The sequence below is a fragment of the Tauraco erythrolophus genome, chromosome 18 (genome assembly GCF_009769465.1).
Source record: "Tauraco erythrolophus isolate bTauEry1 chromosome 18, bTauEry1.pri, whole genome shotgun sequence".
Taxonomy (NCBI): domain Eukaryota; kingdom Metazoa; phylum Chordata; class Aves; order Musophagiformes; family Musophagidae; genus Tauraco; species Tauraco erythrolophus.
In genome coordinates, this window is record NC_141482.1 from 6860388 (window position 1) to 6885946 (window position 25559).

A 25559-nucleotide genomic window follows, 5' to 3' on the forward strand; every position below is an offset into this window, starting at 1 on the left:
TACCTTTTTCAATTTCAAATATTGCTAACAAATTTAAAAACCAAATGTGGTATCTTCTGGGTTTTTTTGTTGTTGTTATAAAGGGATTCAGAAAGGTTTATAAAACCTACATACAAGGACCTTGCTGTAAATCACGTCGGTGGTTTGAAGCACCCATGAATTCGATGAGGTTTGCAGTAAGGTGCAGAGTGTCTTCTGCAGGCAAATGTTACAGAAGATTCGAGATCACTTAACAAACAATAAAAGAGAAAAAACAAGCTGTTTCTGGACTTATTCTTAAAATGACTGCATGTTTGATTACAAGGTGACAAAATGAACCATTTTTCCTTAATAAAGATGTCACTAGTTAAAAGTATTTGCTGGGAAGAACATACTAAATATGCTGAAAAGGTAGTGCTTAAAAGAAACATAAACAATTAGCAGAGCTTTATAAATTCTTGGCAGATGGCTGAAGGAAAAAAAAGGAAATCCATCTAAGGGACATCAATGTTATGAATCAAGGCAGGTGACATTTAAAACCAATGAAGAAAACATCACAAAAACCTGTCTCTCTCTATAAACCACACTTCACAGTGGAAATTACATCTAGGTACTACACTTTACTACAAGATCTTCCTCAATTAGCACGAGATACCATGGGGGTACGATTTCAGGTTTGGAAATTAATAATTGTCTATTCTGGACTGCTTTCTGTTCTCAGAAAAAAAATATTCTTTTATTACAGTCTGTTCCCCACCCCTCCTCCTCCCTCCCCCCAAAAATTATGGTCTTAATGTTCTCCCACTGAAAGAAAGCTTTATTTCAGATTCAGCACATCACAAACAAGTATCTCAAGTTTACCTGTTTCCCTACTAGGAATACATCCCAGTTTCACAGGACCTAGACAGGGATATCTATCAGCCATCCCAGATATGGCTTTATTTCTCAAACTGATGAATGCTGTAGCAAATAAGTTCACTTTACAATCCAAGTAAAACTATTGGAAGAAATCAATGCCTGAGAAGTAATTTTCACTCCAGCCACCACTGGGAAAAAGGAGAGTTCACGATAGATGAAGGGAAGAAACTTTTGGACAGAGAAATCCCTGAAGATTCACTCAAAGTGACTGGTTTATTCTTGGAGAAAGTGTTATTGAAAAAAGCTCTACTTTAACCAAACATTTTTTTTTCTTCTACGTAAAACTATATATATTCAAATGAATTTTTGGAACAATCAATCTTCATTCATCACACAAAGGTCAGAGAAACTTGCGCTCTCAGAAAAGAAAGAAGGTATTGCAAGTTTCATAATAATTCAATAGAAGTCTCAAAATTATTTGATTTTCAAATAATCCCATTTAAATGACCTGCAAATATGCCCACTCTAACAAAGCTTTTTTTGCTCCTGTCCAAGCAGATAGACTTTCTGGAGTCTTAATAACAGGTGCAGATAATACACTTTCGTAATTTGGACAGGAGAAAAGAGGAACAGAAAGATTAGTGTAAAGGCCTGCATCTGACAGAAGTAAAAAGAAGATAAAGCTCAGCGGATCACAGTAGAGTCAGGAAACACTATAAAAGGGTAAACTATAAAAAGTCACATAACAGCAGCTCACTCATACAATGCAAATACTTTTCTTCTAGCATCTGCCTTATCCGTGTATCCTCAGTATGCCTCCTTCCTACTGCTAGAAAAGACCCAAAGACCAGTTCCAACCAAATGAGAGCCAATTATTTAGCCTGTCATCAGTTTCAAAGCCTGGAACTGTACAGAAAATACTCTAAAGTTTTTAATCGATTGAACTTTCAGAAGGACAAAAGGTAGTGAAGCTATAAAGCATCAATATTAGATTGCTAATAAATGCTATCCAAATGAATGTTCAGAGAAACCAAAGACATTGAATGTTCCAGGTACTGGTAGACAACAAGCTGTTCACAAGACAAATGACACCTGCACAGACAGAATACAATAAATGAGAGACTCTGGTCATTGTAAAGCAGAACGTGTTTACTGTTATTGATAAGCAATGAATCACCTGCCCTCTAACAGTTCCTCCCTATAAATCACTTCCAACGAAAGAAACAGATGGTTCCAGCATGCAGCCATTCTTCACCACAGTCCTGAGCCAGGAGAAGAAATACACTGTGCCAAGTGATCTCCATTTTTAACTGTAGTTGTTGTATAGTAGTGTGGAGGAAGGAGCAGGGTGATGCAGGGCTGCGTACCGTGAGATCCCGGCAGAGCCGAGCGGAGCAGAGAGCTGCAGTGTCCATCAGCCACTGCACTTCCCTGCTTTGGACTCAGCCCTCAGCAATCCGTCGTGGTTGGCATCCTTACCACCTGGACCACACCTGATATGTATAAGTAGACTCTGACCTGCAGGCATTGCCAAGCTAGTGTCTACCAGCAGACTCAAAAATGTGATCCTAATACGATTTGACTTGCTTTGAAAGAATTGAGCTTTCTATAAACTTTTCAGGAAGAACTTCAAACTCTTGCTATCACAGCAATACCAAATTTGTCTAACGAGAAAGAAAGAGATTCACATTCATGATTTCACTGCAAACCAACAGCCATCTGTCCAACTGAACAAGCTGAAGACACCATTAGACTAACACACTTCCCTTCTCTGCTGGTAAAGATACCAGCAGTGGTTTTACTTCCATATGTATTTTAAAATCTTTGTTTCCAATGTAATATTTCAAACTTCTAAGTAAACACATAGAAATGAGGATGTTAATAAAAACGTGTATCCCAGATGAGAGCCGCATAATGAAACATTGTCTCAGTAAATGGAAAATGGTATTTTTCTTTACTACTTCAAGAAAAAGAATTGTATCTCCACTCAGGTAAGAGGAAGGTTTGCTTTCATTTGTGTTATACTTGTACAAAAGAAAGATCTAAGCAGTAGCTGTTAAAAGCTCTGGCTAGAAGCTGCTCACAGACACACACAAAATATCAGTCTCCTATCAAGTAGGTATAAATGGACATACAGTTATTCAAAGTTATTTAAAGGAGGCTGCAGTTACGACACCAACTCTTGCAGTGCAGATAATTCAAGAACTTCAAAAGATGTGAATATACTTTTAGAAACTGGGCTTTATAAAAATTTAAGTGTTTTCTTGATGTATTGCTTCAACAGTTTGCCAGACTATAGCTTTGTCTCCTATCTGAACAAACTGCAGTCGCAAGTGAGAGATGTTTCAGTTCCCCGCTCCTTTGCCCCACTGGCTTGATGAACCATCCAACTCCCACAGGTGCCTGCTCCAAGGAGCCCCTGGCAGGACTCGGTGTCACGAAGAACAACACTGTCTGGAGCTAGAGCTTCTAAACAAAACCAAAGGCCATAGTAAGTGGTCTACAGACACTTTAGAGCCAAAGATGCCTCATTTCAAAATTAGTTAATTTTAAGGAGCACAATCCACAGAGAAGTAAGGCAAGCTCTGGCCCAAGCGCTTTGGAAGCAACAGGCTAGACAACTGTTTACTGGAAAGAGATCTGTAGCTGTGGGATCAAACCCAGCCCTTCCTCCAATTCGTAGCTCAGCAAAGTCCCTTCTCTGCCCACCTCTGTCTAGCAAATGGTGAGGTGGAGACAAGAACTGTTGATTGTACATGAGGGTCCAACTGTGCTGCCCTGACAAAAGTGGAAGCTGATCAGCACCTGCATTCTTCCCCTCAGTTAAAGGCAACTAACACCTCCTGCTCATCCATCCTTCTTTCGCCCTGCAAAAATCTCAGAAGCAACAGTTCTACTGCTTGTGGGACAGTCTTCCCCAGCAGTAAAGAGATGACATTATGCACTGAAAAGTGATAAAGTCTGTTTTGGAACTAGGGGAAATCACACCAATCCTTCCTGTCCAAAGAAATTCCCATGAGCAGTCAACGAGACAATTCTCAAAGGGAGCTAAAAAGAAGAGCTAGCACTCACAGCATGGAAACACAAGGCCTGAAACACAGGTTCTCTCATGGCAGACTGAAGTATGGTGAACCTGTGAACAAAGGCCATGGCAACAGCCATCTTCCACAGTCCTTCCACAGAAAGTTGAGCGATTTGCCACGTGTACACCTTCTATTTCTACAGACCTTGACAATCTCGAGGATATAAGTTAATTTTATTTTTGTAAGGAGAAAACTTCTGCTCCAAAGTTCTTCTGCTTCAGTAAGAATACCTGCGAAGGCAGAGCCTCTTCGTTAAGTCAATGAGTGAGAAGGAAAGACCCAAACTACTGGCTGTTAATAGTTGTAGGAAGACAAAAGGTCTGATACCCCAAGACTTAGCAAATGTAAGTAAATCAAGGTCTTCCCAAAGGAAGCAGGATACTTCGTAGGAGAGACATAAACCTTGTTTCTGAACGTCAGCTTCCTTCCCAGCGCTGTGGCAGCAGGACAGAGACGGCCAGCGCAGAAAACGTTTGCTGATGGTTGCAGCTCTCCGCTGAGGCCCCGCAGGTAAGTGGCAATGCTTTCCTTCAAAAACTCAGCTACTACCTGGTGTACTTTCAGTAAAGCACAGATAGCAAGAGCAGCTAAAGACAACGTGAATGTGTCTGTACTAATTAAGCCCTTGACAAGCTGCCTTACACAGGCTAGGAATGGGCGGCAGATATGCAGGTGCTGGAACCAAAAACGCCTTGGAGCAAACAGCTACGACTCCTTGTGTGAAGCCTGCTGAAAGGCTTCATGTCCTGCAGTACTCTTCTTCTAGTGACCGTTAAAAGTTCAGGTCCTATTTGACTCCACATCCAAAACAAGCTCCTAGGATTCTAATTAGCATAGATTCACTGACGTATGAAAAACTATGAATCAGTGTTACAGCAAAACCTAAGCTCAACACTGCAGGTGTTCAAACACCAGCAGTTGCATCATGATGGCAGAATTCAAGACTGACAGGGGCTCTACTGCCACTCATTTTCCCCAGTGAAACCACACTCATGAAATAAAACTGAAAAGGTTTCAGTATTGTCATAGCTACCATAAGCCACGAACGGCTGGAACCTGCTAATTTGCTAACAAAACAGGCTTCCAATAAAATGATTAGTGATATAATACACAACATTCATGACTGGATGATCCACAAATACCTGACACAATAGCTTTGGCAAGACTGAAGACCTTTCAAGCACGGCAGAATAAAAAAAAAAGCGATCCTGCTTTAGCCATAAGTGATATTAGAACACTGGCCTGCTCAGAGCAGTTAAAAGGCTTTTAAAATAGGAATAAGCAAAGTGTTTGTTGCGTTTAAGGGCAGAAAAACTGCACAATTAATTTTGCTGCATGTTACAGTACTACTGAAAGATTAAAGTGAAAAAATGTATGACATTGTCTAAACAAATCTTCTAGCATTATTAATTTAAGTCTGTGCAATGGTATGTGACTAATGTTCACTGGCAAAATCAAATTCAACTACAAAAATTTTGCGATCTGATTACTGCAATTAGGAATTCTACATACAATGCAGCCTGCCCATTAAGAGCCTACCCCTGCAGCATTTTCATACTAGAGTTTATGTTCTTCCTAATAGCAAGAATTTCTGCCCATAATTCGTATTTTTTCCCCTATGTTAAATAAATCATAATGTTCTTGAAAACATTTTTCGTAATCGAGCAGGGCTTAAATCTTTAGAGATCCTTATTCAAACATGAGTGGGGATGAACACTAACACCTTTGGGCATTGACTAATCAGTTAATAATAACTTCTACCTCAGAAATCCACGGCTGCAAATACACTGCTGAAAATACACTGGGTCAGACCACGACCAGGACATCGCCAGCATCACGTTTGGGAGGAACGGAGTTCATCGCCTTTTAGAGCAGGATCACTCTGCAGTGGACGGGGCTGACTCAATCTAACCCTTATCTAACACGACATCGCCATTGCGATATAAATAGTGTCTTATTTGCCTGCTTCAGAGGAACAATGTTAGTCAAGAAAAGGTCAAACGGTTTTGCTACAGGGAAAAAGAGCAGAAATCTTTCATAATTTAATATTGCCCCCCCTTTTTTTTTTTTTGGATGACAGGAGATTCCAGGTGCTAGTCACATAGGAGGGAGAGGAATACTGAAGAGAAGACAAGGCATATTTATCTAGTCTGCAGTAGCACAAAGCAATAATATTTCAATCATTTCTTAAGGCCCAGCAGGAACTAGTATTCACCCAGCATCTCACTGATCTCATCTTTACTTGGAATTCTGCAAACCCTATAGACAAAGTCTGCTCAAACCTGCCTACTTTGACAATGCAGAAGTAACTTGTAGCTGCAGGCAAGTCTAGGACAGTGAATGTATATTTTCTTATTCCACAACACTTATTGCATTGATGCTTTCAATTAATAAAGCACTAACGAACATGACTTTTACCCATAGCTAGCCAAATGGATCTATTTTTAGCTGAACAGTTTTAAGTCTCTGAATACTTAACATAACCTGAGGTTACTGCTACTAACCCTCAGATAAGATAAGCACTACACAAATATCCACGTGTATTTATTAAGGTTGCTTTCAAGCGTTTTTCTTATACTACAGAAAAGAAAGTAGCTCTGTTACAAAATCTGCATGCAAGACAGGCTGGTATATTCATACACAGTCGAACTGGAGAAATACATACAGCTAGGAAGCAAAATGTCTACAAATTACTACACGAAGGTGACCCAAAGCCTGATTTATTGCTAGCTTTTATTGCTTGCTTTTATTGCTTCCAGTGCAATTGTAATCTATGCATATGGCAATACTTCAGTACTAATGGAAATCAGCAAACAAGTTCACACGTGTCAAACAGTTGCTTTGCACATTCTAAAAATACTTGTAGGTCCTGGTTGCTAGAACGGCACCGACCTTCCCTTGTGTCATCTGTGCTGCCTGTAGCCTGCACTTATAGCTCATAGTATGCAGGGTGGAATACATCCTCAGTAGAAATAAGGGTAATTGCTAAACTTGTTATCAACCAGATTAGAAAGTAAAATAATTACAGCAAATATCCCCTTGGGTCATCTGCAGATTACAAAAGACAGTTCTAAGATACTCCAAACCAGCCTGTCTTTCCTGGGAAATACCACAGATTGAAAAATAATAGTCTATCATTAAACAAAGTTACAGCATGTAAGGTGAATGAGATAAACGGAGTATCTGACTCGACTGGAATTGTGTGTTTGGCCCAGACTCTGTGATGCACAGGCTGACAAGTCAACTTGCAGGTTATATTTGCAAAACATGTTTATGTAGTGACTTTGAGCCTTCAGGCTAAACGTAACGTGGTATGAAGGGCTATGAGAGAGAATATAGTCTCCTCAGCCAGCCCATCCTTTTCAGTCTAAATAGGAAAATTTGAGATGCAGCAGCAAAGACAACAAAATATATCTAACAGCAAGTCTGTACAATCTGTACAAACATAATGAAAGGCCCCAGCTATTACTCCAGCCTTAAAGCAAAGCATCTTTGAGTTGTGACTAGCAGAGGGATTTCGCTTTCCACGCTGCTTTGTGAACGTGGAGTGAATCTCACCAAGTACTGAATGCAGCGTGACAACCCGAGTCATGGGCAGCACGAACAGACATCGTGAGGGGTGCACAACGCACTTAAAAAGTGCCGAACAAAAATGCAGCAGAGGAAACAGCGTTCAGCAGAGCATCAATCTTCTGGCATTTTGAACTCAAATCAGAAATTTTCCATTCCCACAAAAAGAATTAAATCATAAAATTTATGAACAGATCTTCCTTCAGACTTCCGAAAAGTGCCTGAAAATTTGGAGCATGTGAACCTTAGGAAGACTGAAATTGAGGATTTGAAAGAGGAATGAAGACAAGCTTGATATTTAGATAATAAAGTCGAGTGCCAAAGCTTGAGAAAAACAAGGAAATTCAATGGTTCTAACACTGTATATTCAGGACTTGCATTTTCCAACTGTCATCTGGAATTCTATTTTTTTATTTTAAATGCATAATGGAGAATTAAAGCAAGATAGCTTGTACCTTCATGTCCTCAGGCTTTTTTGTTTTTTCATTCATTTGTTTTTAAACAAGGAAAGTCTACAGATAATGACAAGTTATGATTACCAAGAAATAACTAAAGAAAATTAGTTTTCCAAAATGCCCCATCCAAATGCATTAGCAATTAGAATCTCCTCAAGTTTCCATTAGTCTGTCAAAACAAGAAATAATCTTATAGCAGCTCCGAGTAAAACTCTTAAAGATTGTCACATTGATTGAATTTCAAAGTATAGACTTACAAATTCGTAGTCTCCATCCTGTGGTACTTTCCAATCAGATGAATTTTTTGTCTGGCCAGACACATTCTTCCCAAAGCTATTGATTTGATTCTCCTTCTCCTTCTGCTCAAAATATTCAAGGAATGATGGTTTGGCTGGTTGCAACGTTTCATCTCTCCCTGAAAATATTAAAAATAATCAAAAAAAAGTTGTTTTGAAAAATATATTTTCAGTTATAGTGCCTTACATCATGCCCAAAAGTGATTTTATTTTTTTAGCACACACTAAATCACATAGTACTGCTAAAGTACTATTTTTTTCAGCAGCTTTTCAAATATAAAACTGACTGTACAGTTAGAAAACTGGAGAAGGGAAGCTTAAAGCCCACCACACAAGCGATTACAATGCTGGAGGCCTTGGCCTCTAGACCTGCAATCCGTCCACCAAAGCAGACTACCAGGTAACCGAGCTTCATGCACTGAACGCTAGAACTGAACTGCTACCAGCTACAGAGGCTGGGTTTTTTTCATCCCAGCCAGGTTGCATATGCTGCAAAATATATGAAGTTCCAAAACTAAACGGTGTTTTTCTACAAGCAGAAACTCATCTTTTTATTTAGGAACAGAACAGTACAAAAGTGAGGCTTTCAAAGACCACGTCTACCATACAAATATCACATCACTTGTCTCGGGTAGAAGCAGTCAAGTTCCACATTTCTTGGGTAGAAAGGATTACATGGTTTATAAAAGCTTCTTTTTTTCTTTTTATAAACAATCAGTTAGTAAGTTTTCAACTTTACTGGCCTAGTTTTCTTTTTGGAAGTTAATTCCTCTGAGCACATTTTCTTAGTGGATTACTCAAATAAGCTGTATATATAGATTAACCACTCAATTCTAAACTGCATTTAAGAAACTTGGGGTAATAACAAATGAGCCAAAAGAGAGACAGAGGAGTCAAAATAAGCCCCTAAATATGAATTATTTGATTTTTAAGAGCAGATCTTTTAAGTCTCCCAAGCACTGTTCTCAAAAACAAAGAGTTCACCCATACTGATGGGAGAAGAAAGGATATAGCTAAGAGCACAGAGCTTTGGCACAACTAGATTTACATTATTCTCATTTGCCTAAATTATTCTTTAGAACAAGCACAAGTTAAAAGAAAAGGATCCATGCTGATGATCCATTAAGAGCAAGGAGCTAGAAAAGCTACATTCTCATAGGATGCCCAGGTACATTGAGTAGTTGGTGGGATTATGGATACAAGCACTTAAATATCTCTTCTTCCTTCAGCCATTGCACCATCCAATCCCTGCTCATGTGATTTAAGTACCGTTACATACAAATAAATTTAGCAACCCATTCAGCAAAAAGTTTCTATCACTGAAGGAAGATATGTGGGGTGACAAGCTCCCAGATCAAAGCGGATCCCCAGTGCTGTTTGGGGAGCAAGGAGGTGGGCTCCATGAATGGAGGCAGTGTCAGCTGTGGGGCGACAACAGCGTAATAGGGAAGGAAGTGATGAAAAGTGAGAGGATGAAAAATACTGATTCCTAGCAGAGACAGCATAAAAGCCAATACAGGAAGAAAACACAAAATTTAACTTCACAGCAAGTCAAGACCGAAAGACTTTGACTATCTCCAAAAGAAGATTTATTTACTAGCGCAACCGGTACAGCATCAGTTGCTGCCCAGATGACTCACACTTAAAACTGCCCTGTCCTGTGAGTTACAGTGCAGCTAATATCTTGTAAGGAGTCTCAATCTAAGTGAGGAGGCAGTCTAGCACAGCAAACATGCTTTAACAGGGCAGCATCACAAGACCATGACAGCTGCAAACGCAGCTTAATGCCACTGTGCTGCTCTTTTTGATAAAACACTTCACAAAAACCTGTGACGATAATGAAAGTAAGCACTGTAACAATACCTAGTAAAATGATTTTATTCTGATAAAATATGGTTCTCTAGACACTGCAGTAGGTTAATCATACTTGAAACATATGTTTTAGGCAACGCAGAAACAATCATTTTCAGAAATTAGGATTAGGACTAGAGTTAACAGAAAATAGCATCAAAATAGACTAATTCTGGACTGCGGAAATAAGTTCACTGTCAAACGCCATACATTTGAAATAAATATCATCTGCCAGGCAGGTAATCAACCAAAACTTTAGAGCTTCAGACGAGCACACAGGGCATGGAGCCATCCTTCGAGGGGTTTGAGGGGTCTGTGTAATGCAGAGATTCTGTTACAAGAATTTGTACAGAAGGCAGGCTATCACAAGACAGTCCTCACTAAGGGCATTCAGCAGTGCTTTCCTCTTCAAAAAAATATTAGCTATTCTGGAAACCCATTAAGATTTAATCACTGAATATTATTCTTGCACATAAAATTGCCATGCAGTGATCCAGAACTTCCCTGGCAGACTCTGTCTGATCCTCAGACAAGTGTATGAATTCCTTGGTCAGTTATGAGATACTTTAGGAAGTTATTTGTCTATAGACATGTTAAATACAGAACAAATTTCCGCAAAGTATGAGAAATCTTGGCAGGATATTTGGGTTGTGATACTGAGAGAAGCGTGCTTCTACACAGCCTGAAACATCACGGTGCATTTTGAAAAAGCACTGCATCGTATTGTCTCTCCAGGGTCAGCTAAAAGCTTAAACATGAACTGAAGTGCTTATACTTTTGCACTATGACAACTGGAGCAAAGACAAATTATTCTACCCCTGGCAGTAGTTCCCCTTCTTTAAAAAAACAAAACCAAGAACCTCATCGTACAGAATTACATTAAGAAGGACACCTTCAGACAGGCTGTGTGAAGGTCAGTCAGGAAACACGTCTGCGAAGTGGAGAACAGATTTGCTGTTGGGAATAATTACTGAAACACAATAGCAATCCAATTACTGCTAAGCGATAAAACATTTATTCAGAATGAAGTAAATACATCCCTTGTATTCTGCTGCAGTCCAGCCTGTCTGAAGCAGGAAGTAAGTTGTTAAAACCAATCACAGCAATGTTTAACACCAACAAATTTTGTAGAAATAGATGAATTCATAACTCCCTAGGCTGATCTATGCACAGCTTACCTACAGCCAGCCTAGGTCTCAGTAATTCAGGCTTCCTAGGGGAAAAAAAAAAGTCTAAATCAAGCTTGTAATGTATGTTTTGCAAACAATTGTTTGAGCACAGGAGACTTTGAAAGCAAGCGTTTCACTCTGGTTATATTGGCTTATTCATTTCTTTTCTATTTATTTTTTTAACAAAGAATGTTCACTCATACCAGAGCCTAATTCAGAGTGTCACTTAAAATAACCATGCTCATTTCCCTTCCTTTTGTATGTTACCAGGAGCTGCAATATTCGTAACTTACCAGTTACATCTACTGAACAACCTATTGTAGCATCACTGAATTACTCAGACATATCCAAACTGAAGCTTTATTTAATAAAACTTCTGTTTTCATGCAGAAATGAAACAGACAAAGGAGGAAGTACATGAAGTGGTGGTGGTAGTTCATAATCCTGAAGAGCACAACCGGATTTTCAGCTCCACCAGTACAAGTGAGCAAATTGCTGGGGTGGCTGCAGCAGAAGGCTGCGGGCACACCGAAGGGGTCTCTGCCATGCTGAGAGGGTGGGAGGGAAGGGGTTTGTTCAGCCTGGGGAGGGCAGGAGAAGCTCCAGCTGTGGTCTCCCACCCCAACAGGCCATCAGAGCTCTGAGGAATGGCCTGAACTGCAGCAGGGGCATCTCGGCTGAACATAGGGGAGAAGGTTTTCACAACAGGGACAGTTGTGCAACAGAGCAGAGCTGGAGCGACTGTGCAAGGCCCTGAGCAACCGGATCCGCATTGCACTTGGTCCCAGCCATCACACCGGGAAGCAGACTGCTGACTCCAGAGGTCCCTGCCAAGCCCAGCTCCTCTGCGACCCACGCTCTTCATACCCACTGGCAGACACGTCCAACCTTGCAGTCACCTCAGGCCTTTCCACTGCATGCAACATTTAGTCACCAATTTTAGTACCTTTCTACACACCAACATGTAACACTGCATCTTCATTGGGTGTTGGTTCGTTTCTTGGTTTTTTGTTTAAACTAATTAAAATCAAGATTGCTAACTGAAAAACAAAAAATGGAAAAAAGATAATATAAAATGAAAAATATCTGGAATACAAATCTAAGATGTCAGAAATTTTAGTTGCTGCTATGATCTCACTAGGACACTTATGCAGCAAGACCGACAGAAACGCTCCTGGAGACAGAAAGACATTACACCAAATCAATTACCATCCCAGCACAACTGGATTTCTTTTCGTCAATCTTGGCACTTAACAAGAGTGTCACCTTTCCAAAGATGATCTGCTATTAATTCGGCACAAGAATCAGACCGCTATATCTTTAAGATTTTGATAACAGGCAGCTGAAGACAAAAATCGATCACTGCTATTTGCAGAAGCAGATGCTGCTGAAAGATGACACCGCACTAAACGTATTTGTGCCAAAAAGCATTTAACTTCCTAGTTTTATAGGGTTAGACTAAAATATGAACATTTGACAGAAAGTGAGATCACAACCATGGCAGAAAAGAGCCTTTTATGAGAAGGTCACTCTGCGGTGGCAAGAAAGGCTTCACCATGCATTTATTTTGGAACCTGAAGGACTGCTCGTAAGGATGAGCCACGAGAGCTCCCTGGAGCCATTAACGGTCTACCATTTAGATACGCAGTCATCTTTTTTAGGAGCTGTATTAATTACGCAAATGGAAGACCACAGCTCTGCTGGAGCCGGTCCAGCTGACTGCAGAACTGCAGGTCTGGGCAAGCTGTGCGGAGCCACAGGCGCGGGGAGGACCGCTCCTCGTGCAGCCCGCCTGCGGTGACGAGCCGACCACCTCTGCGGAAAACTCACAAGTGCTGCCTGGTATAGTGTCGTGTTTGGAAAAGTGTAAGAACATCAGTATCATCATGTGAGAGAACAAGGGTGTGAAACTGGTGGGTCCGAAGGTAGAGATTGCTGTAAATTGTGGAAAACAAATATCCCCTTAGATTTTGATTTTTAAAGGAGTTTACTACCTCAGTTAACACCCTTTCAGCACTGGAAAGCAAAGTCCAACTGCATGTGGTACCATGCCAGCTGGGACAGTCCTTACTCAAAGCACAAACAGCCCAGACAAGCTGAAGGACAACTGACAGATACAGGCAGGGCACTGCAAGAAGCCAGCGAGGCAACAGCAGCAACAGCCAGTGGCCTCAGCGTATCAGGTCGTCTCCTCTGCTAGGCTACAGCAACGGCAAGTTTTAAGGAAAAAACTAAACCAACAATGTCCTCCTTCCCAAAAAACATCACCTGTCTGAATACTCGAGGGAATGCAAGAGGTCAGCCTTAGTGGCTGAGTGCAGTGTACAGACCTCCTTACACCAAGCAAAAGATGACAAAGGTGGTGTGGAAAGCCTTCAAGACATTTCTATTGCCATATGATGCTGCAGAGAAAGTGGAATGATAAGAAAAAACAGCAAAGTCAATTAAATCAGCAAGAAATTTACTACTTTTGCCAGCAGAAATCTGTAAAACCAGAATATCCATGAAACTAGATCACTCAGTATCATCTAGTCCCAGAAATCAAAGCACTCGTTTTGTCAATTTTGTCAAATTAGTTCTCACAACTGAAAATTTTCAGAAGCTCATGAGCTTCAAAGGATGCCTTCAAAAGGGAAGTGGGATTTACAAAGTCCTTCTATCTATCTGTACAAGCTTGCTGAGTAATGAAACTAGAATTTCTGCTTTTCTCTAAAATTATTCTTCTCTACTCAAACTTGACAGCAGAAGAAACCTTGTTTTGTTATTCTTTTCTCTTTCAAGAGACTGCTATTATCTACCTAGGGTGAATTCTAGAGTCATAAAGCTTGTCATGAAAAAGATAACCACAGGAATACATTTTTGTGTGCTCTTTACTCAAGTCAGTTAATACTTAAAATACCTATTCTTGAAGTCACAGTGAGAGACTTCCTCCCTTACACCACAAAAACTGGAGCTAGGGTTGTGGCTGGGAACAGTCAGGAGATCATGCTACAAATTCATCTACAAAGAAGGTAATGTAAATCAACAGCAATGAAGTGATCAAATTACTACATCAGCAACATCAAACTAAAATGAGATACTTCATACATGTATATGTATTTGCTGAGATTTTAGGAGGCTGCAATCTTTAGAAAGACAACTGGCCCCAGCTCTGGAGAATATGTGTTTATGAGAACGAGGTGCCAGGAGCAACAAAACCAAAAATTTTTAAGTTGACTTGTGCTAGGAAAGTATCACGAATGACCTGCACAAAGTTCAGGAAGTTGCACCCTTGCGAGCAGGGGCTCAAAACAGCTCTGCAGAGATGCAGTGAAGAGCACTCGTGTAAACTCTAAAGAAAGCAGAGCTATCGCTGCCTTTTGTCAGACATAAGGCCAGAATGATCCCCTGGGACACACAGCACAATCTTCAGCTATCATATACAAGATTAGACAGGCCCTTTCACAGAGGGATCAAGATCTACTGCAAAGCAAGTGGTTTGCTTTGTCCTTGCTGTTGACAGGCTTGCTGTTCTCCTGGAGTTATAAACCCTCTCATTTCCAGTCTGAAGTTTATGGGTAGCCAGCGTATACGCACTCGTTCTTGAGCGAGCCTCAGCTCTTCGGCATTCAAACCATAATCCTCGAGAGTGTTCACCCTCCCTCCTTGCTCCTTTTAATTTTTATTTTTATTTTTTTTTAAAAAGACTTCTAATATCCAATGTCATCTTTCATTTGGGTGGTTTAAACAAGCATAGATCTTTCTCTGACTTCTCACATAACAGGCTTAGTAAACTTCTCTCTGTCTGCTTTAGATTGAATTATGTAACTTTAAGACCTCAAATGCACATGTATTTAGGATGCACAAAACAGTGCCTGATGATTATGTGCAAGCAACACTTCATTAATATTAAATTTCAAATGGAATTGCAGTTTTATTTGCTTCAGGCTATTTCTTAGAGATCACAGATGAACTTTAGCAGCTGGACAGCATAATTTGTACAGTATGAACAGGACTGAGTCATTTTATGCAGCAGAGCAGAGAGATGCCAATTTATTCAACCAGAGCAAAAAGTGCTCCACCATTAATGAATTCACCCCATGGCAACACAAGCTGAGATTTCCTCACATTAAAAGCACACCACATAACACTTTATATCTATTGAAGATTACAAGGACAAGTCTTCCCATAATTACGGCTTATCTCAAACTAAACCAAAGCAGAACGTACCTGACAGGTCCTGCAATTAAGAAGGAGCTCCTAAATGACCATAAAAATCAATGCTAGGTATGCTAACTAATCTCTTTTAATGAATATAACACATCAAAGTCATCTAAGGAAAAGAGTACCAACACTCATTCAGAGCTGTGGTATACGTAACTGAGGACTCTTTCTGAAAGAGGAGGAAATCCTCACAGTAATGAAAGATGTTTAAGACTAGGTTACCTCCTTTTGGATCTCTTTTACATAAAAACTCAGAAAATATTATAAATATATAGCAGCTTTCTTTCTCCATCAAAAATTTTCAGTGGACACCTATGTCTTTCACCTTACTAGCTTGAATTGCTAATTTAGTCCAGCAACTACAGTGTGACACAGACAGCGAGATGTGAAGGTGCATCAGGAAAAACGTGAACGTTTCATAACCTGCATCATCTGGCTCAGGTTCTGATGAATCTTAATGAGAAGCAACCTCATCAACAGGGCTGCAGTCTTCAGGTCCAGCACGCTGTGGGCAACAGCTCAGGCTCCCCAAATGGCATATAACCAAGTAAGCATTTGCTAACACCCTTTCTATTCGTAACTCGGAAACTCATTTGCTTATCTAGGGAGAACAGAGAACAACACGGCAATGAACATTTTTTTTCCCTGAAGCTTGAAAAATCTGCTGGTAAAAATGAATTTGGTTTTAAACTTATACTCTGAAGTTCCATAATTGCAGAATTTATAGAGTTTTCCTTATTCCTGCTCAGGACGAAAGCTTCTCCAGGGTTTATTTTGATCCAGTAGGAAGTGAGTTTATTCTTAAAAGAGACAGACAGGTTACAATTTGCCTGTACGCACAAATATATGCATGCATATGGTACAGAGGTAGACTTACTAAGTGATTTATTACTACTCTGTCTCTTGGTTGAGTCTCCTGAAATACACTGCCTCCTTTATGACTATTAGTCATACTTCCCATCTTCCTCAAGACAATGCTTCTGTCCAGAAAAAAAAAAAAATCCCCTTCCAAACGCAGGGGTGCTTGAAGTGTTAGGATCAGCAAAAAATAGCTGTGTTGAACACATACACTACTTTCTCCAACTTCAGTGTCTCTGAAAATATAAATATTAACATATTATTAACTTTGTCTTAGCATTAAAGCTTTGTCAAATATTCAGGACAACCAAAGCTGGACAAACATCCAACTTAGAACTCGGGCATTTTTTCCTGCTTCAGTCTGCACAGAACCACCATCTCAATTGCTAACGCACTGCACAGGAGCCCTGTAGCCTACCACTACTCAAACAGAAAAAACAAAACCCACAGCAAAAACCCAACATCAAAACAACACCATATACAGCTCCTCCCATCACTCAAAAACACTGTCTGCTTGTCCACACAACTTGATATTCTTAAACTGTGCTGGCCACTGCTTATGTCAAGTTTGGCAGCGAGGCTGCTATCAAGATAGAAGTCAGAAAGTAACACAGCTGGAAGACTTATCTGTGAAGATTTATATTCTCCACACCTCGAGACTGGCAGAATAATGCTTCTTACAGTTCGAGAAGAATTTAATCGATGTAGGTGTTTCTATAAACAGTGTGTTATTTAAATGCATAACGCTAAGCGTGTTTTATGGTCCAATTATGCCTAAATGGACCGATTTCTTTTAAACCCAGAAATGTACCACTGGACATTAATAACACTAAGTAGTGGGAAGCTGCTACGAAGAGCTATTGTCTGTGAAATAAAACCGAGGCAAAACACAGCCAATATCTTTGACATACACGTGATGTAAATCCTGACAAAATGTGGAGCTACTCTCTACAGTACCTGCATTAGCTGTTTGGATAACCTGGAGCTACATATTTTTGGACAACTACTGATACTACACCACCTATAGCTATCTCGGCTACATACCACTAACATTTTATTCAATTATAATATTAATGCAATCACAAACTTTCTGCCATCTATATTCATTCTGATGTTCACGTTTCAGCTTTTACAGTCATTGCTTTGCATGAAAAATTACAGGTTAATTAGTGGAGACAAAAAGTTTCCTGAGTCTTGGCAGTAACACTTCTTTGGTTTAGGTTTACGAGTCACCCACTGGATGTCTCACAAAGCCACCGAGACTAAAAAGCTTACTCTGAATCATTTTTCTAATAGGGAATTGCCCAGTCTGCATCTCGGCTCACTCAATTTGCTAATGAAACTCAATCTCCCCTCAAACGGGGAAATATCTTTCTAAAAAGACACAAGCTCACTTAGCAGTGTGGACATGATAAAAGCATAACAAAATCCAAACGACCCCTAAGTGTATTACAATAATTAAGCCTAGAACTTTTTATTTACACATTCACAAACCATTAAGAATTTTTACCTGCACGTTACATTCTCAAGGTAGAGGCAACGGCGTTATTAGAGCTTCTGGTCTACGTCTGCACCAGACGCCCTGCTGAACGCGTGCCACGTTAACAAACACCCCACACCCACAATCCTTCCACCCTCTCCAAATCCCTCATTCATCTCAACCCGAAAACCAGACAGCCCAGCTCACACCACTGTTGGCAGTTCTACATTCTCCAGTGTTGTTTCATTTGGTGCTTAAACAAGCAAGAGGCACTTTAACATAGAAAATAGTACAGATGATAGTACTACAGACAAACTAGATCCTATTTCACTTGGATCTGATCGTATTGCAGTGTCCAAGGAAGGCAATATGTTTATCTGGTTTATTATGAAATTATGTTCCACGAAGTGACAAACCCATGCCAAGTTTCCACTATCTGAAGACCTACAGCAAATAGAGCAGAAAAAGCAAAGAAATAGTAAAAAATGTTGCACTATGTACTAGCACTATGTATTTTCTTACAGAAAAATAATAATAAAAAAAATTATTTCAGACATATTCAGAGTTCAAAAGTTATTCCAGCTCTCAAGCACAATGGAAATGTCTGTTATTACAAATGATTGTTCATCTATAGTTCTTCAGCTGCTTCCAAAGTTTTCCTGGAATAGTTTAACTGCAATCCATAAGTAATCTGTTAGCAATCGATTTATAAGTAAAATGTGTCGCAGTGCAATTTAGTATCTGCGGTTTCAGGCAATCACTTGAGTGCTTTCGAAACACAGCGTAACAGAATGTCATAGTGACATTTTTAATGCTGCCCGAATGTTTATATTGAGTGCCCAGGAAAAAGCCAAGCAAATGAAAGAATTCAAGCAAACAAAATTACAGTTCAATTGACTACAAAGCAAAACTTCCCCTACAATGTAAGATACTGGAATTTAATAACATTTTTCCTCTGAGCCTAAAAAGCTATGAATTGATTTATGCAAGAACCACTTTCAACGCTATTGGAAGTTGTTTAACAGAGATTTCTAAGATAACTGTCTAAAGCATTGTATTTCAATGTCCTGTAAACACTTTTTACATTATAAAGAAGCAAAACTAAACCAAATCTGGTGAGGAGACAGATTTATTTTTTTAAATTATAAAGGCTAGGGAAGGGCTAGACCACTAGCTCAGAAGCCTGCAGTTAAAAAGCCCCAGACATCTAGGAAAGCTAAATTCTCCTACTAATGCCATGGAAGAAAAAAAATCCAAACTTTTTTACTGACTTAAAACAAGTTTAATTGTGAGTCATAACACAGGCTGCCAAATGAAATATAGACTTCTTTAAAAATATGAATCAATGAAGCCTCTTCAAACTCAGTGGTTTCCAAACAGCATTATTACATTTATATTTAAGATGACAAAAAGAACTTGCACTGGAGAGTTCTGCAGCAGGCTGATGAGCGTTACACTTACATCAATTTAACTGCCTGTTAAGAGAACATGAATATGGAAATGGCAAGCTGAAAAATTGAGCTATAGGCAATTCATGTGAAGGGCAAGCTGCTCAAAGACACTGTCCCTGCAGTGCATCCAAGAAACAAACACAGAACTGTCTGTGCAGCAGCCAGAATTTCAGCATTATGCTACTAGGGAAGGAGGAAAATAAGATGTTAAGGAAAAGTTAAGCTTTAGTCTGGTACAATCATTTTCATTAACATCTGGTTTCTTGGAATCAGGTTATTACAATGCAGCACAACCTGCAGCACAGAGTGCTGAGTGCAGCTGGGTTTCACCAAATACTGCTGTGTTGAACCTGTCGACAGGAAAGCGGGACCAGGGTCAAACATCACCTCCACCCGGGATCTCAAAACGCTTCCTCCAGAAGGCAGAGCTGCTCAAGCACTTCTGCCACATACTCAGCTTTGACCACTGCTATACAGCAGCAGTTGAAGAATGGAGCGTTTTCACAAAGTCTGAAGTCTAAGGAGGCTTTAAAATAAAAACTGGACTTTCAAGTCACTGAGCCCTAGAGCTCTGAGAGCTTGTTCTGGAGCTCCCTCTTGAGGTTAGACACCACGCTATGTTAAAGACATAACTTACTCTACTCAAAATGAGCGTATGTCCTTGCAAAAGAGGTGTTATCAAAGGCATCTCCTCAAAGCTCTGTACACTACTTCATGGGGAGCTTCATTAGATGCTTTTGAGTTACAAGCGCTGCAATCTTAAAAGGATGGTGAGAAGATAAGCACACGTTAAACAGAGGAGGATAAACTGGAGAGGCACTTTACTTACACACCTTTGGTAGCCAGCGCAGGAACACCAGACAGTGAAACTTCTGTTATGGTGAACCATGAAATGGAACAGTACACACCGCTGATGAGAAATTAGCAGTGTTGTCTATGTGTAAAAAACCTGCAACTTCATTTGGTTTAAGTCTGTTAACACGTCCCACTTTGGGTGACCTTTTAGCTACTCTAAGCATCCATCCGTCTCCTTGCTAGAGCTACCTTGTTCCACAAAACCCCATGGCACTACTCCACCGTCTTTGTTGCCACAAGCTGCTACATGGGCTGATACCTCCGGCTTTAATGTGCTGAATCAGTGCTTGCCAAAGCTCAGAAAACTTCAAACAGGTTCTGCTGAAGTTTCGCTCTTGAAAACAGTATCTTTCCACGAGCTCTAGAGGGCCCCCACACCGAAGTTTTCAACACAGAAATTCCTGAGAACAGGATTTTTCCAAACTCCAGTTGAGAATTTTTTCCTCTCTCACAGTAGCTAAAGGCTCAAAACCAGATAGCCAAGGAAGCAGTGCAAGAGCCAAAAGAACAAGCCTTGCCTATGATGGTCATGTTTTACTACTGCTGAGCCCCCTTCTCAGCACTTTCTTCAGCCCTTGAACAAACACAGGTGCTGGCCAGCTGAGTCATCTGTGACTACCTCTGCCTCAACACTGTCGAGACTACCCAATCGGTGGGAATGGATTTCTACAAGAATCCATAATTGAGAAAAGATTCTTTTTCTTCTCGTCATACTTCTCCAGGGAGGCTCTCTCTGCCATTTCTTTACTGAAACAAACATTTTTTTAACCCTTTTCCAGCTCAAGCAGTGAGGTCTTCCACAGACTATCAAGGATCAAAGTCACATCATTTTAAATCTTACATCCTATGACGAGGCTTGTAGTTTTAGTAAGCTTTTCTATTTTAGAGTGGAACAGATTTCAACTTGAATGTTTCAGAACAGCAACACACAGTTTGTTCAGTTGTCCCTACGGTAACACTAAAGAAACACGCAAGCCCAGAGAGATGCTGCCTCCTCCCCACTGCGTGCCTTGCTGTGCCTGAAACGTGCAAGACATTTGTCATTTCATACATGTAACCCTTTAATTTGATGCATCAGCTCTGAAACAGATTTGCTGTTTCCAGATGCCAGGTTACAGCCAGATCACTTCCTAAAGCAACACAATTCTTTTGATTATCCCTTTGCTAGGGCCTCCCTCCTCTACGTTCTGTGAAACAGACAAACAGACAAAAAAGAAAGAACAACAACAAAATCATACTAGCTAGAATCAGATCTTACTCAATCAACACAGAAGCTTGTGGAAATTGTGCACAACTCACCAGTTATACCAGTTAGCACAAGACTAAAAAGAATGGCTTGAAACTTGGACCTAGAAAGCGTCTCTCTTCTCTACTGCCAGAGGGCATTGACCTAAGAGTTTTAGCTCCCTACAACCAAAAGACATCACAACAAACTACCAAAAATATCAAAGGCTGGGAATACATATCATAGCCCACATTAGGTCCTAAGTAATTTTCTAGAAGTTAAAGACGTTTTCTTACTTTTCATGGTGCCCTCCTCCTCTTCCTCTTCTGTGTTTATGACCATTGTACCCAACTGGGATTCCAAGGTGCCATCATGTTCTATCATTGTGTTGGCTCCATCGCTCATCGTGTTGACAGCTCTTATAGTACCAGTTTCATCTCCGCTTGCCCTCACCATGGTACCCGAATCATTTTCATCTTCTTCCTGTGCAAGGACACCGTAAATACATTTTTACTGATGGTGGTGAAGTCCTATGAAGAGTGGCTGTATTCAAGGACACGAGCAAGTCTTACTAATTCAGCGATTTTTACAAATACACATGGAAGCCAACGACATTTTATTTTATGCACTTAGTTCTCTCCCTGTCATCTCCAAGCAGGTAATGAAAAGTCTTCATACTTTTCTGCCAGTGTGATAAATAAGAGAACAGATAATTAATCAATAGAAGCTTCTCAATACAATCTGTACCTCATTTCTGACCAGGTGATCTGTCTGTTAAGAGTAGATCACAATACTCACTCAGCCAGTAGTGTTTCTATTCACGTTGTCAGTTTTAACAGTTGACCTAAACCACCATGTCAAATGGTACAGTTCACTGAGGAGTCGTCAGTTATTAGACAGCAACAGGTCTAAGTCTGGAGTGCATGTGGCACACCGAAGAAAAAGGATTGCTCTATTTTTTAGGAGTCTGTCTTTAACATTTAGGTAGTTTTACTTGCTATAAACTTCAGAAGCACGAAAGAAAAATGACCTGAATTTGCAAATCTTTAAAGTGGAATGAAATAAACATTTTTTTCAGATGAAAATTGTTTCCTATCTTTTCATTTGTTAATGAATTAATAGGTATTAATAGGAAAAATGTATTAATATTATAGAAGTCTGAAATTTTGCTGTTAAGGCTTAAGAGACTGACTGTAGGAAAACATAAGCTCCTGAAACAAATTCTGGTAGGAGAACTTCCTGGCAGATAGTTGCATTAGCCAGAGGTAGTAGTTTCATTAGGTGGTGCGTGCTTCACTAAGCACTTGTGACTAGGATTTCATGAAGAATGAGGTCAAAATTTCCGCAATGTATTTAGTTTCTTGGAAATGTGGACCAGGTACCCAGCTACAACAACAGAAGTTACATCCCAGGCTTACAGTAGAGTTTCTAGGCATCTCACCTGGGATGAGATGCTCATGTTTTATCATAAGGATGAAGTTCAGAGTTCTTTATGTGTGCCCACAGGCTTACTGATCTGTATTAGTGCTAGAGGGAAAGCACAGGTCTCGCACATCAAGCTGTAATACTCCATCTCAATGTCACTGAAAGAAAGAAGCACAGCCCTCCACATTCTGGTGTCCCATGCATTTTATTTGTTCTGTCAAGAGTGTCTTTATAATTTACTTCCCAACCTCAAAACCGATAGCAAAAGGAGAAGAAAACTACATGAGATATTAATGGAGAAGTAATTTTATGTGGAGATGAGCACGTGAGAGGAAGTAATAAATTTGTTAGCTACACATCATTTAACAAAGGACTACAGCAGAAGCTTCCAAAGCAGTTGGAAGTGCTTGGGAACACTTTTCTGCTAGCAGATACAGAGCACAGAAGCTTCAGGAAAGTGCACACACTGACAGAGACCACTCAACTCCACTACATAGACATCATCTGTCAGCAACGTGACTCCAGATCAGTCAGAAGCGAAGGACAGAGGGTAAGGACAACACCCTTAGAGTCAACATCACTGCAACATGACCAATAAAGTTACTTCCACACTGAATAAATAGGAGGTCCTAAACTGGAAAACTAGATGAATAACATCTTCAGCATAGAGACTGTGGACCATGCTATTCAAGTCTAACCTCTGATAAGGACTGGCATACCATGCCTTTTCTTGCCCATTTCATTTATTCAGGTTGAAGCAGGCAGAGGCTCAAAAGCAGCTTTCAACATGCTTTCCATATTCACATGCTGTTATCACTGAAACAAGGAGCCCGAAAAATTCACAGCAATCCCCTGAACACTTGTCATGCCCTCACCTCAGGTTTCTGTCGGTTGCTCTTGTATAGTAGAAAGGGTCTATAAGGGGGATTCTAAAGCACAACGATAGTAAAACAACATAACATACTTATACCATAGTGCATCACAGGTGATATTATTATTTTATACTAGGAGAGCAGTCTAGAACCTGAATCTACAATGAAAAAAATCTCATTACTGCATAAATCATATAATCCAACTGCGAAAATGTATCGAGTCTTTTGCATACTCTGCTTTGTAGACCTATTCAGTCAGAGGTCTCTAGCAACACTCTTAAGCTAAACAGTAAGCCATACATGTTGGCTATCCCACTCAAATATAAATATAAAGATTGAGCAGGGACCAAGCATCAGGTTAAGTAGTCATAAAGTAGGAAACTCAAGAACTAAATCAACTCCATGAGCAATTGGACAAAATATTGCAAAATTAAAAACCAAAGCGGCTAAGCCTTATGAAAGGAACAAGAGTTTGGGCTTCGTACACCGTTGCTATTAAATACTCACTGAATTTTCTTCATCATCTTGATCTAGTTCACGCTGTTGTGCCTCTTGACGTTTCAGCTTGATATCCATTGCTTCATTAATCAAGTCTCGCAGAATTGACACTCCTTTGGCACTTTTAACAAATGGATGCTGTGAAGTATTTTAAAAACAAATAAGCACTGCATCCAAACCAAGCTATAACCGTAAAAAACTGTTGCTATGGCCTACTTCCAATCAAAATCAAGGTTTGACTCAATACATTACTAAAGTAAAAATCCAATACTTCTGTTTGACACAGGAGGGAGACCTCCCACCCGCTAAACAAGATCATGTTCCAAAGGCATTATTGCTATGAGACCTTGGGCTCATTCCCCTCCCACAACTCTACTCATTTCTTTCCTTAGCAGCTTAGCTAAGCTGAGCAATCATTTTCATTTAGCCTCCCCTTTTTAGTGTTTTAAAGGCAGTTTCTTGGCAGTGTTGGTGAGAATCTGAAAGTAAAAAAAAATCCGAAAGCCAAACAAAAAAAAAACAACCCAGAGAAGACAGAGGTAGGAAGTTGATGTTATACTGGTTCTCAGAGAAGAACTGAAAAGCTGAAGTTGAGTGCAAGATTTTTAACATCAGATACTAAAAAGTAAAATCTGTAGTGAGCAGGAGCAGCGAGAAATGAAACCAACATATCAACAGAACATGCAGCACTGCCTACCCTAGCAAGCCTTCTCTAGAGCTTAGTTCTTGTAAGAAAAGGCAGACCTGCAGAAGCTGTGTTGCAGTGGCACGCTGCTCCGGGCTCTTAACAAGACACTGTTTTACAAAGTCTGTAAAATTGTCTGACCAGAGCTCTGGTTTCCGGAATGTCGGAGGTGGATTGGTAGGAATCATGAAAATTGCCTGAAAACAGAAGAATATTCCAGATTTCCAAACAAAGTTTAAAGCTTTCCAACAACACAACATAAATACAGACAAACGCACACTGGTACGTGAATAATAGACATTTCAAGTTTGTTGCTGCTAAAGAGTTTGTGCCAATATTATACACAAATTTGCTCACAGGAATCAAGTAGCAAGAAATCAGACTTTTCTCTCTGGGTGCTTCCACTTCTGTCTGAGCCGTTAAATGCTCCAAATGGTGTGAATCTGCCATTTTTAAGTCTTAAAAATTTGTTCTTGCATAAAAAAAAAAAGCTTTGGATAATAAAGCTGAAAATATGTTTCTTCACACCCACAGGGAGCTGTAGCTGTGTCTTAACAGAAGAGGATCATGATTTTCCTTCTTATGCAGATTCTCCTTCTCAAAGATCTGTTTTTCATTTAATCAACAGGAGAAAGAACTGACAGAAAAAAAAAATCATTTACTCTAAATTATAAGCAAGATGGCATGTTGAATGCTATTCAGCCAGCTATAATAGCAAAACCTTTGCATACAGCACTACATTTTAA

At 39.9% G+C, this 25559-nt stretch overlaps 1 protein-coding gene across 3 annotated transcripts in view; it reads right to left on the bottom strand.

The window, feature by feature from the left end:
* The window catches only part of STK4 (serine/threonine kinase 4), a 47721-nt gene that overhangs the window by 14785 nt on the left and 7377 nt on the right, over positions 1-25559 (bottom strand). The window contains exons 7-11 of one of the 3 annotated variants that reach the window (XM_086622783.1): positions 24873-25010; positions 24138-24266; positions 23634-23687; positions 21630-21816; positions 8203-8360 (exon numbers count right to left, since the gene is read on the bottom strand). In XM_086622783.1, the coding sequence (XP_086478909.1) occupies positions 8203-8360; positions 21630-21816; positions 23634-23687; positions 24138-24266; positions 24873-25010 (666 nt within the window). Of the gene's footprint in view, positions 1-8202; positions 8361-20086; positions 20164-21629; positions 21817-23633; positions 23688-24137; positions 24267-24872; positions 25011-25559 lie in introns of those variants that run through there. The other 2 variants (XM_086622785.1, XM_086622784.1) reach the window with 2 other exon arrangements.